This window comes from Centrocercus urophasianus, unplaced genomic scaffold (genome assembly GCF_019232065.1).
Source record: "Centrocercus urophasianus isolate 14NV4802_14NV808 unplaced genomic scaffold, USGS_Curo_1.0 seq_17, whole genome shotgun sequence".
Lineage (NCBI taxonomy): Eukaryota > Metazoa > Chordata > Aves > Galliformes > Phasianidae > Centrocercus > Centrocercus urophasianus.
Genome location: NW_024884722.1, coordinates 17566262 through 17578659, shown reverse-complemented (window position 1 = coordinate 17578659; position 12398 = coordinate 17566262). Strand labels below are relative to the sequence as shown.

The window sequence follows — 12398 nt, the reverse complement described above, 5'->3', positions numbered from 1 at the left end:
GCGCGCAAATAGAAAAGCTGTACACACTAAGGAACACTGTTTACTAAATTTTAGAAAAAAACTCATTCATGGTTCCAGGTACTTCCAGAAAGTCATTAGGGTGATCTGAGAATCTAAGTAAAATGAGAAATGCAATCTTAGATCCTTAAATCTGTATCCTTCAGGATTAGCTAGACCTTCTTGGTAGTAACTCCTTCAGACAATACCTCTCAGCCCCTTCTTGGAAGGCTTAGCATATGCATGGACTATGTGCTGCTTTTTGCTACATTTTCTCCGCAGTATATTTGTCATTAAGTACCTTATACTGTTTAAGAGTGCCAGAAAGATCAGGACTCCAAATGCTGAACCACAGTTTGATTTGCTGAATGTGTTGTTGGTGAACTAGCCTCCCAAATACCAAGCGCAGAGAAAGAGAGACAGAGCACCAGGGCTCCATCAGTGAGGACCAACGTGGATGGAGGGGACTCTCAGAGCATCCAGGGTGCAGTCATAATCCCAGTACTGTGACATCCCCCTCACTCACAGGAAGGTGCTAACTGTACCAGTGAATGTTTCTTGGCAGGGGCCTTGCTATTACCATAACTTCTTTCAGAAAGGAGGTCTAACCATCACAAAGAGTGCTGTTTCCCATGCACCCCCCCCAGAAACATGTTGTCTTCTGATAGTCCAAGCGTTACATAAAAGTACAGCAGAGGAAAGAGGCCAGATCTCTATTGTCTTCCTGTATCAGGGGCGCACGCTGTGGGCAGCAACGGGAGCATGTGTGCTTATCACTGAGGTGGGAGGGCAGGCTCACACCATGCCAGCCACAGTTTTACTCCTTTCCCTATCAACAGCAAACAAGGGCTGGTCCGTTGATTGCTAGACTATGTAAACCTATTGACATGAACGGCAACAGCCAGCCTGACTAACAGAGGACTTACAGTAGCAGAGAATACTGAACTCCAGGCTGCTTTCCAGCAGCAAGTATTTTGCATATGAAGGAATTTCCACTCTTGGAACCCTCATATAAACTCTTCTTGTGCATTTTCCAAAAGTTTGAGCAGATCAGGATCCCCACCAACTTTCTGCAAGTAACAATTCAGTAGTCCCTGTTGAACAGTGCAATTAAACGTGTCCACATTCAAACCAGACAGCTCAGCTACCAGTATCCCTTTCAGCAAGGCACTGAATCAAGCAAGACGACTCACTTGGATGAGGAAAGAGGCATCTACATCTTTGTCTTCCTGCAGCTTCTCTTACCCTGTGCTGCTCCAGCGTTCTCCTGCAGTGCTGTAGTTGGGACAACTGGGCTTGGCAGCCCCAGCATCACCATATCCTGCTTCAGCAGCTGCTGCATGTTTCCAGGTTCAGACACAAGTACTGCTCCCATATCAACTTGTTAACAGTGAGCATCTGGGCTGCGTGTGGAAAAACTGCATGAAACAGGACTCTAACATAACCCCATCCACCTCACCAAATATGGCCAGAACCTTGATACAGAAATTCATTCCAAAAATCTGTCAAGAAGACAGATCTCGATATTGTAGCCCAGTAGTCGTGGTCAGGTCATTTTCTGCAGAATCCTAAGCAGTCTTTCAGGACCAGGGCTGCAGCTTTTCTCTATTGACCATAAGAGGAAAGCAGATGCTAATTTGATGGTTGCAGGCTATTCCCAAAGGTATGGGTTGAGAGAATATACATGACACAGCGTAACTTTAACTGTTTGGGAGGAGTGGAGAGACAGCTGGCTGAGCACTGTTGCAAGCTGAAGGAGACAGGACGAACAGCTTCATAAATCAAAACATTCCCCAGGAAAAGTTTTGTCTGCTTCTTAGCAGCTTCTCTCCCCTTCTTTGATGCTTGGAACAGCAGAACTAATAAACATGATAAACAAATTAAGGAAGAAACAGAAGTGAGCAGGCCAGATAAATCATTCCAGCTTCTCTGGCTCCAGAAGGATGTGAAGCTTCTACTGCCCAAGGAGCTGGAAAGAAGATCTGGGTCTGACTGAGTGCTTTCTGCCCTGCTGGCTGCACACCGCCTTCCCCACATATGGGGAGATGCTTGTGGCAAGAAGGGAGATGCTGCTACAAACCAGCTGGTAAATAAAGCTCCTGAAAAGAAGGCTGGGAAAAATACTTAATAAGAAAAAAAGCAGACATGCACTGAAGAAAGGAGCAGCAAATAAGGACTGTTCTCCAGCTTAAAGCATTCAGCATATTTCAATTTTGAAAGCTCTCAGCATCACAAAGCACAAGAAATACAAGCCAGAAATCCCTTACATATTTCTACTTCTGCTTTATTCCTTTAGTGATGAAAAATGTCAGGCAAGTGCTTAAAGTAGATTGACACATCTCCTCTAACTGGTACCAGAAAAAAAAGAAAAAAATAAAAAATAAAAAAGGAAGGAAGGAAGAATACAGTACAAATAAATGACAATTTTCACAATTAGTTTAGTTGATAAGAGCCTGTCATTATTTTTGATATTGAAATGTTTGATTTCTGTCAGCATACAAATGTAACTACATATTTGCTACTGCTACTTATCACACCTTGAGAAAAACACCAGAAGAGCAGCAGCTACAGGACCAAGTAAGTGGCTGGCTTCAGCTAAAAGCACATTTTAAGTAAAGTTGAAAATTACATTGCCCTGCTATAGCTCTTGGAAATAAAATATCATCTCTATGTTCTGTCAATGCAAGAGAAAAATTTGCAGCTCTGATTTCTGCCTTGGGTTTTCACAAGAAAGAAGCAAGCTAAGAAACAAACAATCCAAGGAAAGCTGGTAGTGGTGCAATCTATCCACTCAATTTCCAAATCTTACACTTCTGAGTTGTTTGCTTGAGTTACAGTGCACCTCTCCCCTTTCACAAGCTGGGTGTTTTGAGTTTGAAGCCTGCATCTTCCTAAACTAAACTTCCAATTGTGGTCTATGATGAACTGCAAATAAAAATGAGAAAACCAATACTGACAATGTTAAAAAAAAAAAAGAAGTAAAATCCTCTTCGGAGCCTGCAGAAATCTTTCCTCAAGAAGAAGAGAGTGGGGCTCGGTTCCTCTACTTTCTACTACTATCTATTTGCTTTAGCAATGTTAAAAGTGTAGCATGAATGGGTGTTGTGCTTCAATCACTTTGTAGCTCTTTCCTGAAGCTGCTCTCCATCTCATGTATCTGTAGAATTTCTGCACTTACGGAACAGCAGAGGGAGCCAGAAGTTCAAAGTCAGAGCACAGGGATGAAGCTGGATTCATTGGCTAAACTGAAGAGGAGAAAGGAGGGAGGGGGGTAAAAGGAAGAGAATTGCCACCCAAAATTACCTACTGAAGCAGCGAGCAGAACATCTCTTCTAGATTGCTGAAACACAGATGGTCTTACTTTGCTGCTGTAACAGCTCTCCCTTCTTCCAAGACAGAAACGTGCAGCAGCAGAGGTTGTTTCCTCCATCATAGAGAGGTAAGAATTCTTTGAAGTGTTTATTTCAGATTTATTAGATCTCAGATCTCTTTAATAAAGGTATCACTTTTGATTGTCTACATTTGTTCAGCTTCACTTGCTGACAGATAATGATATCATTATTAATTCCTTTATGTTCTGATCTCCCTCTGTTTTGGATGATGTTTCCTGGTCAGAAACCAGTCAGCTCAGTGAGAATTCACCTGAAATTTTAACCTAGGACATGAGGCAAGAACTGTATATCTGAAATGTATAGGTTTGCTGACTAGTTACTACATTCATACAATTCAAACAAACAAATTTTAGAAGAACATGAAAATACGGATTCAGAACAGTTCTGACATGACTTTTCATTCAGTAAACTATTATGGTAACAGGAAATAATGAAATTCATTTTCACATTCAATTGGCATTCACATTTTAAAATTAGGTCACTGGAGCTGATGGGGATGTAGTTTAAATTGAAGATAAGCCATAGAATGAAAGCCTATGCCAGGTTGGATTCCTGAAAGCAAAGAATTCTTACACAGTTCTTCAGTTCCATAAAACTGTTGTGGATTTCTTGGTGGTTTTAAAACCATACAGAAACAAGGACGGAAAGTGAAGTGAACCTGATCCAAAGTCCACAAGGATCAATGAGCTCTGAATCCAGTCACAAGGCAAGGAAAAACAGTAATAAATACTTTGCTCTGTTTGTATACTTTTAAAGCTCTTTCCCTTACAGTGTTGCCAGAGAGAGCTTTGTCTCCTCCCCTAGACCTGAACAGCACCAAGCACTTCTCAATTAGATTTTAATACTGCCACAATAAACATTAACACAATTATTAATAGTAATAATTTAGCAAGAAGGTTTATAAAAGCAAGAGAGGCCACAATAAATACTTAACTTTATCATTCAGCGTAGATTAAGGCTGTGCAAACAATTGATTTGTCAGTGCCGGGCTGATACGGATTTGAGCTTGCAGAGGATGGGTGCACCAAGCCATTACTTTCCACTAAGCAGTGACAGTTTTTGACAGATGCGCCCAGCCTTGCTCATTTCTGCGGGTATTTAAACCATCTTTCAATGTTATAGACTTGTAACATATTAATTCACATGTCTTGTACCCCAGATCTTAGAAAAACTTAACATTAGCTCCTTCAGTAGCCTCTCCCAATACTTTTGGAATAGCAATTTAACTAAGAGTATAAAAAACGCTCACCATTAAATCTCACTGTATCAAATGCTTTATGGATTTTATATGGCTGTGGGATTTCTGTGCGCACTCAGTGATACGTGTCAGAGTTCTGTTAAATATTTCCAAATACTTACTTGTTTCTAGTTTAAAAGAGACAGCCCATAGCTGCTTTACTCCAGATAATTGTCATAGCTCTAAATCAGTAATACAGCCATTTGGCTGTAAGAGTTGTTTCTCTCATGAAGACTTATGGACTGGAAGCAGCAAACAGGGCTTGAGCTACCAATTAAGTTCTGAGCCAGACAAGTAATTGTGTCTGAGTACCAAATAATGAAGCCAAGAACTGCAAATATTTTTTCCCTTCTACTTATGTCTAATGTAGGAAGTAACCCACACTGCCCATCATAGCTGTACAGAGACTGACTCAAATGCAGAGAAGAGCTGGTGCTGGTCAGCTTTGCAAGGACAATCTGCCCTTTCCTGGGTAGCTGACAGAGTACAATGTCACCAGAATTCCCTTTCCCTCAAAGAATTTTTCTGGCACATATAGGATATGGCAGTCAAGCTGATTATAGTTTGTTTTCAATTTTTTCTTTGGGATATCCTGAGTGACTTTTCTTAGTTTAGAAGACTGTGTTGTTCAGTGAAGCACATCCTTCAGACCTCAGCTGCTCTATTTCCTTGCTTCCAAAAGAATGACAAATGTCTGTGAAGGAAACAAATGAAGAATTTAACAAAGATTAAGTCTGAAAGTTCCCTATTGTATTCTTCTGTATCCAGTAAAGTTGCTGCAGACTTTTGTGTCACCCACTTTTTAGAAATAGCATCTCACATTGCATCAACTGAAGAAGACCTTGTTTTTGGAGCATGTTGATTTTCATAGCAGACCTCTTTCCTGAAGTTCACTGATGATTCTGAGCTGGTATATCCTTTTTTTTCTTTAAAAACAAAGGAACAGAAATTCAACTCTTTCTCCCAACTTCCCCCCTGCTGATTTAGGAAGCTCATTGCTCCTGCAAGCTGAGAAAGTATTCACTTTCTGAAGACAAAAGCTGTTGTCTTTGACCACAGTTTTTGCTTGTTTGTCTGTTTGTTTCTTATTTTGTTTTCTTTCTGTATTTTACTGAGTAATCAACGTGCTTTTAATACAGTGAGGGGAGCCAGAATTCTTTTCCACTTGCACTAGTGATTCAGTTTGTTAGTCAGCACTTAATTCAACTCTCTAAACAAAGTGAGTCCATATTGATTATTATTGGTTTGTAACTTAGACCAACTGAATAGCATTAAATACCTTGAGATGACAGGACTTGGCAGTGACTGACCCCAAGAATTTGTCATCTAGGGGTACTGCAACAGGATACATAGATATTAGGTCACTGAAATACTCACTGTTCTATTTTCCTAGAAATGTTTTTTACATGCTAGACACTGGAATAAGAGATACAGAGAGCTGCACACAGGTGATCTAGCCTCTGACTTCCAAAGGAATCAGGTCCAACAAGCAGTTTCACATCTACTTAATGTACCAAAGCTTTTCCTGAGACACTCACATCTCATTTCCCTGCCTCATCCCCTAGCCTGTGATATGAGTGTGATAATTCATTATGAACCTATGGCATCTCCATGAGAACACATGACTGGGAAGCGGTTGCCAGTCATCTTGTGAGAACCACTACAGAATGCAATGCATTAAAAGAGATGCCTAACCCAACAAAATGCAGAGCCTTCAGAGGCACGGCAACACCATCTGCAACAAAAACACAGTCACACACTCTCTTTGGTGTTCCTCTTGGGAGCATGCCCCTTAAATCTGTGGGATCTGGTTTAAACTTTTACCTTGACGAGTGAACTTGCTCAGCAGTTACTGCTACTCCAACAGGGAGTCTCATCGTAAATGCATACATTTAATGTATGCATTGTTATCTTTTCCATTTGTTTTTCTGAAGCTCTGAGAAATTTATCACATCCTCACAGATTTGAGTAGCATCTGATTGCAGAGGAAGGGTTTGTGTATTGGGTAAAAGGTACAAATTCCTGTGTATTTATTTACTTCTCAAGTCGGAAGTCTTCACACAGCCTGTAACTGCTTTTGATTGGATGAGAGCTCCCAGCAGGGTCAGATTTTTTTCTTTGATTTCTGGATGTAGATTTGGGTTCCAGAGTAAGGATGATAGAGAACGCTCTACTATAGCAAGGGTATTCACTTACATCAGTGGGCCCCAATGGCCAGCTGGAGGAAAGACGCTGGTAACAAAAACAAAAGGGGATATCACCTCCCCATGCAGAGTGGAAAAGGAACCCAGGAACATACCAGGTGATCATAGCAGCCTCCCAGATGTCTTCTGGTAGAGCCCAGGCACTCCTGTGGTGTAGATTTCCAAAACCATGCAGCCTCAATTAACTCTGAGGTCTTGGTTCCCTGAGATCTCAATGAAAATCACAGCTCAGAAGCCATGGCTGAGCAGCAGATTCATACGCCCATGCAGAAACAGCACCCTGTGGACAGCACATACTGTTAGAACATTTGAACACTCCTAGTTATTAAGAGTGAAATTCTGCTGAAAGAGGAATCTGGTCATGTGGAATTAAGAAGGGTTGTCAAATACAGCTATTCAGAAAGCCAAAATGGAAAGCCTGGAATATATTCCTGATAAGCCCTGTGATGGCCACACTGGCCACCCAGAGGGAGACATCAGTGCCTCATGGGCAATGGGGTTCATCCAGAAAGGGGAAGTAGGGAACTTGGACTGCAGTTCCCATGACCTATCACAGCTGTGTAGAAATGGAAAAATGTTGAAGTGATTTTGAATTATTTCAGATGCTTTGAAAATTGTCCCATGTTTTCCCTCCTGAGGATACGAGCCTGAATTTTTGCATGGTGATACTGTCTCAAGCAAATGCGTGTTCTGGCTGCAAATACAATTTCAGTTTGAAGAGTAACTTGTATTAAAATATTTCGGTGTTAGCTTCGTGTATTAATATATTTTAATGTTTTCATGGATGTTTTATTTGAGTGACGGAACATGCCCCCAATAAAGTGCCTTTCACACAGCTGTGGATCAGTCTTGCAAATGCCCTGTCCACAGCAGGGACTCGGAACTTGATCCTAAGACTTGTTATGATTCTATGAAATACAATATCATACATTTTTTTTTTTTTACCCCTGGGTGTGTTTTGATCCAACTTTCTACTGAATTAGTAGCATTCAAGGTACTGCTCTAAGTTGATATTAAACCCTGGGGATAACTTTACGCATGGCAAAGTCATATTTCAGTAGATTTGCAAATATTTCCATACTACAGTCTAGCAAACCATTCCATTTCACAATCTGATTAGCCATATAAAAAGGAGCTGAAGAAATACAGAATTATTGCTTGCTTCTCTTACTTTCCCCCACTGCACTTTTGACTGATCTCTTGTAACATAACTAAGCAATCTTTTTCCTTTCCTTTGCAGACCTACCCAGACCTCCTGCAGTGAAATAGAACAGATAACTTTTTAGGCCAGCTCCAGAGGACTCTGTCTATGTTTGGTTATCACCTTTTTGGATAAAAATTTGAGGCCCAGGATGAATAAGACAAGGGCAGTTAATGACGCTTTTCCTTTCCTGAATAGTAAGAACTTGAGCTCAAATCGAAGCTTCCCCTCGCACCTTTCTAACCAGTGCAGGAATGTCACCGACCTTACTGTTTTTCTGGCCACCTCTTACAGTCTGGAGACTGTTCTAGGCATTGTGGGAAACATCTGCCTGATTGCTGTTATAGCCAGGCAGAAGGAAAAGACCAACGTCACCAACATCCTCATTTCCAACCTAATAATTTCAGACTTGTTTATGTGTCTTGTCTGCCTGCCTTTCACCGTTGTTTACACCATGATGGACTATTGGATATTTGGGGAGGTCATGTGCAAAATGACCTCTTTCACACAGTGCACATCTGTGACAGTGTCAATTCTTTCCCTTGTCCTTATTGCTCTGGAAAGACACCAACTGATCATAAACCCAACTGGTTGGAGGCCAAGCATCTCCCAAGCATATCTAGGAATTGGAGTCATTTGGACTTTAGCATGTCTCATGTCTCTTCCCTTTTTGACCACATCCATCTTGTCTAATGATCTGTATGAACAGCTCTCACACATAATGAATTTTTCCTATGACAAGGCCATATGCATTGACTCATGGCCTTCTGAGCAACACAGGCTTATCTACACCACTACTCTACTTCTTCTGCAGTACTGCATCCCGCTGTTCTTCATTATACTTTGCTATCTGCGTATCTACTTACGCCTACAGAAAAGAAAGGACATGTTTGAGAAGAATGAATACAGTAACCGAGCAGTTCAGTTAAGAAGGATAAATATATTGTTAGCATCCATGGTTGCTGCTTTTGCTGTTTGCTGGTTACCACTGCATGTTTTCAACACCATTGTGGACTGGAATTACAAGATCATTTCACCTTGCCACCACAATCTGATCTTCTCATTGTGCCATTTGGTAGCCATGGCTTCTACCTGTGTCAACCCTGTCATCTATGGTTTCCTCAACAGCAACTTCAAAAAAGAAGTGAAGTCATTGATTCTGAGCTGTCAGCATAATTCAGTAACTGCATCAATGGAAGAGTATGATCATTTACCTTTATCCACTATGCAGACAGAAGTCTCCAAGGGCTCACTGTCATTGAATTGCAGACATAATTCTATCTAGCCAGCAGAAAGCACTTCAGAGGTTGTACTGACACCACACAGCAGTCACACCTGCAGGTATAAAAGCAACTGGTGATGCCAAATCTGGAATGCAAACAGGAGCCCACTGCTGCCTGATTTTTGTAAGAACAAGCAAAGAAAGTTACTAAATGCATTCAGTAGCTCCTGGGATGTGCAAGGTGTTTGTGTCTTTGAGGAGGTGCAGACTGGTGAACAAACAGCTGCTCTGCCAGCTCAATAGATAAGCCATGGTGCACATAGACTGACACCGGGTCTATCGTCTACGTTCACATCTCCAGCATGGCTGAGGTAGAACCTCATACAACCAATGTTACCACTGCAGGCTGCCAAAGCTGCATTCACAAAGGCTTCATTTTTCAGTATTAAGACTTTTTATGCACTGATGACACACCAGGGAAACATAGACATGTAAATATATATGTTTTTTTGAGCTTTCCTAACTGACAAACCATTAGCATTCAGCAGATCCAGTTTGCATCAAACGGCTGGAGGTCAGTCTGGAACTTCTCCCTCTTGTCACATGGGCTTGGAAATTGCCATCGCCCTCCGAACTTGGGGCAAAGAACAAGAAAGATGAAAGTTACTGAAAGAGGAGCAGTGGGAAATGAAAATGTTACTTTGCAGGTTAAGCTCTTGGAACATGTTGACATGACGGCAGAACGCTGTTTTCAAGCAAATGAAAAACAGTTGCAGATCTGCATGGAAATGAATCTGGTTGGTTTTGCAATTCCTGCTGCTGGCAGTTACAAAGCTCTGCAATGTTGGAAGCGTACATCATGATGAGAAAAGGTGACTGTATTACTGTAGCTGCTTCATGCCTTGGTAGCAAGGTTTCACTTCTGCTTCAGCAGCAAAATACTCATTAGTTCCTTGGTGCTCTAATTGTATCTAATTCAGAAAGTCTGAACATGCATGAAAAGCTGTTCGAAGAAGCCTTGTATTTTCAGAGTGTATATAGTCCCCAAAGAAGTAAATATACACATGCAGACCATTTCCTATTAACATAAAAGTGGATATCAGACATCAGTTCCACTCACTGGCAGCAACAACAAAGATAGTGCTGAATAAGAGTACATAACTGGAATCCAGGTCAGGTGGAAACACAAACCTTAAGGCCAAGCTACATGTAAATAAGTAGTACAGTGAGGAGATGTTGCTCAGTGACTGCTGAGGAAATAAAGAAAGTTCATACTGAGGAAAAAAAATAAAGAAAAAAGTGAGAAGTTCATTGTAAAAAAAATAATAATAATAATAAAGAAATATGGAACTGTATTCTGCCTTGTGTTTTTAAACTAACCTTAGCAGTAGCTAAGTGATTTGCTTGTGATTTGCTTTTGCATCTTCCTCAATTACTTGGCAAGACATTTTTGCTTCTTTCATGTGGCCTTCTGCTGCATCTTCTGTTGTTTTCTTTTAATTACCTCTTGTTTTTCTTGGTTCTTTGTATGCAACGTCACTTCTAGACTGGATATTATGCCCATTAGAAGAAATGCAGAACAAGGGGACTCATTTTATCTTATCCTGAATTAGAAGTTTTCTAGTTTTCTGTTGTAGATGAAAGCAGAGCCGATACAACTTTGCAATGCTGAGTAGTAAAAATAAATTAACGTCTCATAAACAACTTCACTCTTACCAGAACTGTGTTGTATTGAGTGCATGAATACGAATTAAATTTTGGAGTGTTTTTATATTCAGGGTTATTTATCTGATCAGTTGAGTAATTTTGCCTGTTCTGTGTGCTTGTTACAATTTCAGCACCTAACTAATGTATGTCAAGCTATAGTAAGAATATCCTGCTCAACAAGAACATAGAAGACTATGATTTATAATCCTACATATAGAGTTTTTTCAAGCATCACTCTCTTAAATGGAAACAGCTATCTTCAGAGTTTTTCTTCTCAGAAGTGTGAATCTTTGCTATAAGATCTAAATCTGAATGTTTTTGTGGAGAAGTATCAGCAGGGTCTGACTCTCCTTTGAACTGCAACTCATACTGCCATTTGTACCCACACAAAGCAAACCAATCCAATTTTACAATAATCCACACTTACGTGAACACGAATGTGGCTCCATCCAGTGAAGACAGGAAGTGACAAGTCTGGAATCGAGTATTGTTTGTCACTAATGGACTTGGTACTGTAACTCCCACCAAACTCTGCTTAAAGATACCCCAGGTAACAAAAACTTTAGAGCAAATCCAGAAAATGAATCTAGGTTATAAAGGGCTGACTATCTGTGTCATATGTAAGTTCTATCTTTGATTATACACTGGGCATCATGCTCTCACAAGTAGCCAGGACACAAACAGCACTTTTATCATTGCTCCTTCATTTTGCAGGGACATAAGGGTGCACAGAATGTAGCAGTGCACAAAAGCAGTAGAAAGTAATATGCTATTCATTGTTGTGAACAGCTCTAGCAACTGTTCCTTGTTCCCACTGAAGGCAAAAGCACTGAGTTGGATGTAATTTTGTCTGCGTGGATGTTGAAAGCCATTTCATTTGTTGCTTTGAGGCTTTCATGCAACCAAGGGGAAAATCTGTCTCTTTAGTCTCAGAAAAAGGTAACAGGAAAAAACACAAAAACACCAAAACTTACATATATTTTACCCATCTGCAAATGTGATCTTGATTAGTTATTTAAGAAGGATCAACCAATTTTGTGTTCATTGTACAACAGCAATACTTTTGAGTACACTCTTTGAAAAGCCTTGCTAGTGAATCACAAAGGTAATTCAGGAGAAACATGCTTAAGTAACAAATCATCACTTCATGGAATTTTAAGACTTTATCGTAACATTTATTTTTTATAAGAAGGCTTTTAATGATCCTGCACCTGTGATGTAGTTCAAAAAGATTATAAGATATTCAGAGCAGAAAAACAACTTGTTACTGTGATATAAGCAGCACGTTTTTAGGAACCTAGTAATAACAAATAAAATTCTATGGTCTGTGTTACTTTGTTTCTGCTTTTATAAAATGGCATTATAATAATCACAGTATTAAATACAAAAGATTTAGTTCTCAAATAGCATTTGTGAAGAGAAAACAGAAGTTGCAACA

The 12398-nt window shown here is 40.2% G+C and overlaps 1 protein-coding gene across 1 annotated transcript; it reads left to right on the top strand.

Moving 5' to 3' along the window:
* The first annotated feature begins 3304 nt into the window (after nucleotides 1-3304).
* On the top strand, nucleotides 3305-10624 carry LOC122160167 (neuropeptide Y receptor type 4-2-like). Its single transcript, XM_042818458.1, has 2 exons — nucleotides 3305-3436; nucleotides 8071-10624. The coding sequence occupies exon 2, from the start codon at nucleotides 8183-8185 to the stop codon at nucleotides 9314-9316; it is 1134 nt and encodes a 377-aa protein (XP_042674392.1). The 5' UTR covers nucleotides 3305-3436; nucleotides 8071-8182; the 3' UTR covers nucleotides 9317-10624.
* Nucleotides 10625-12398: the final 1774 nt, after the last annotated feature.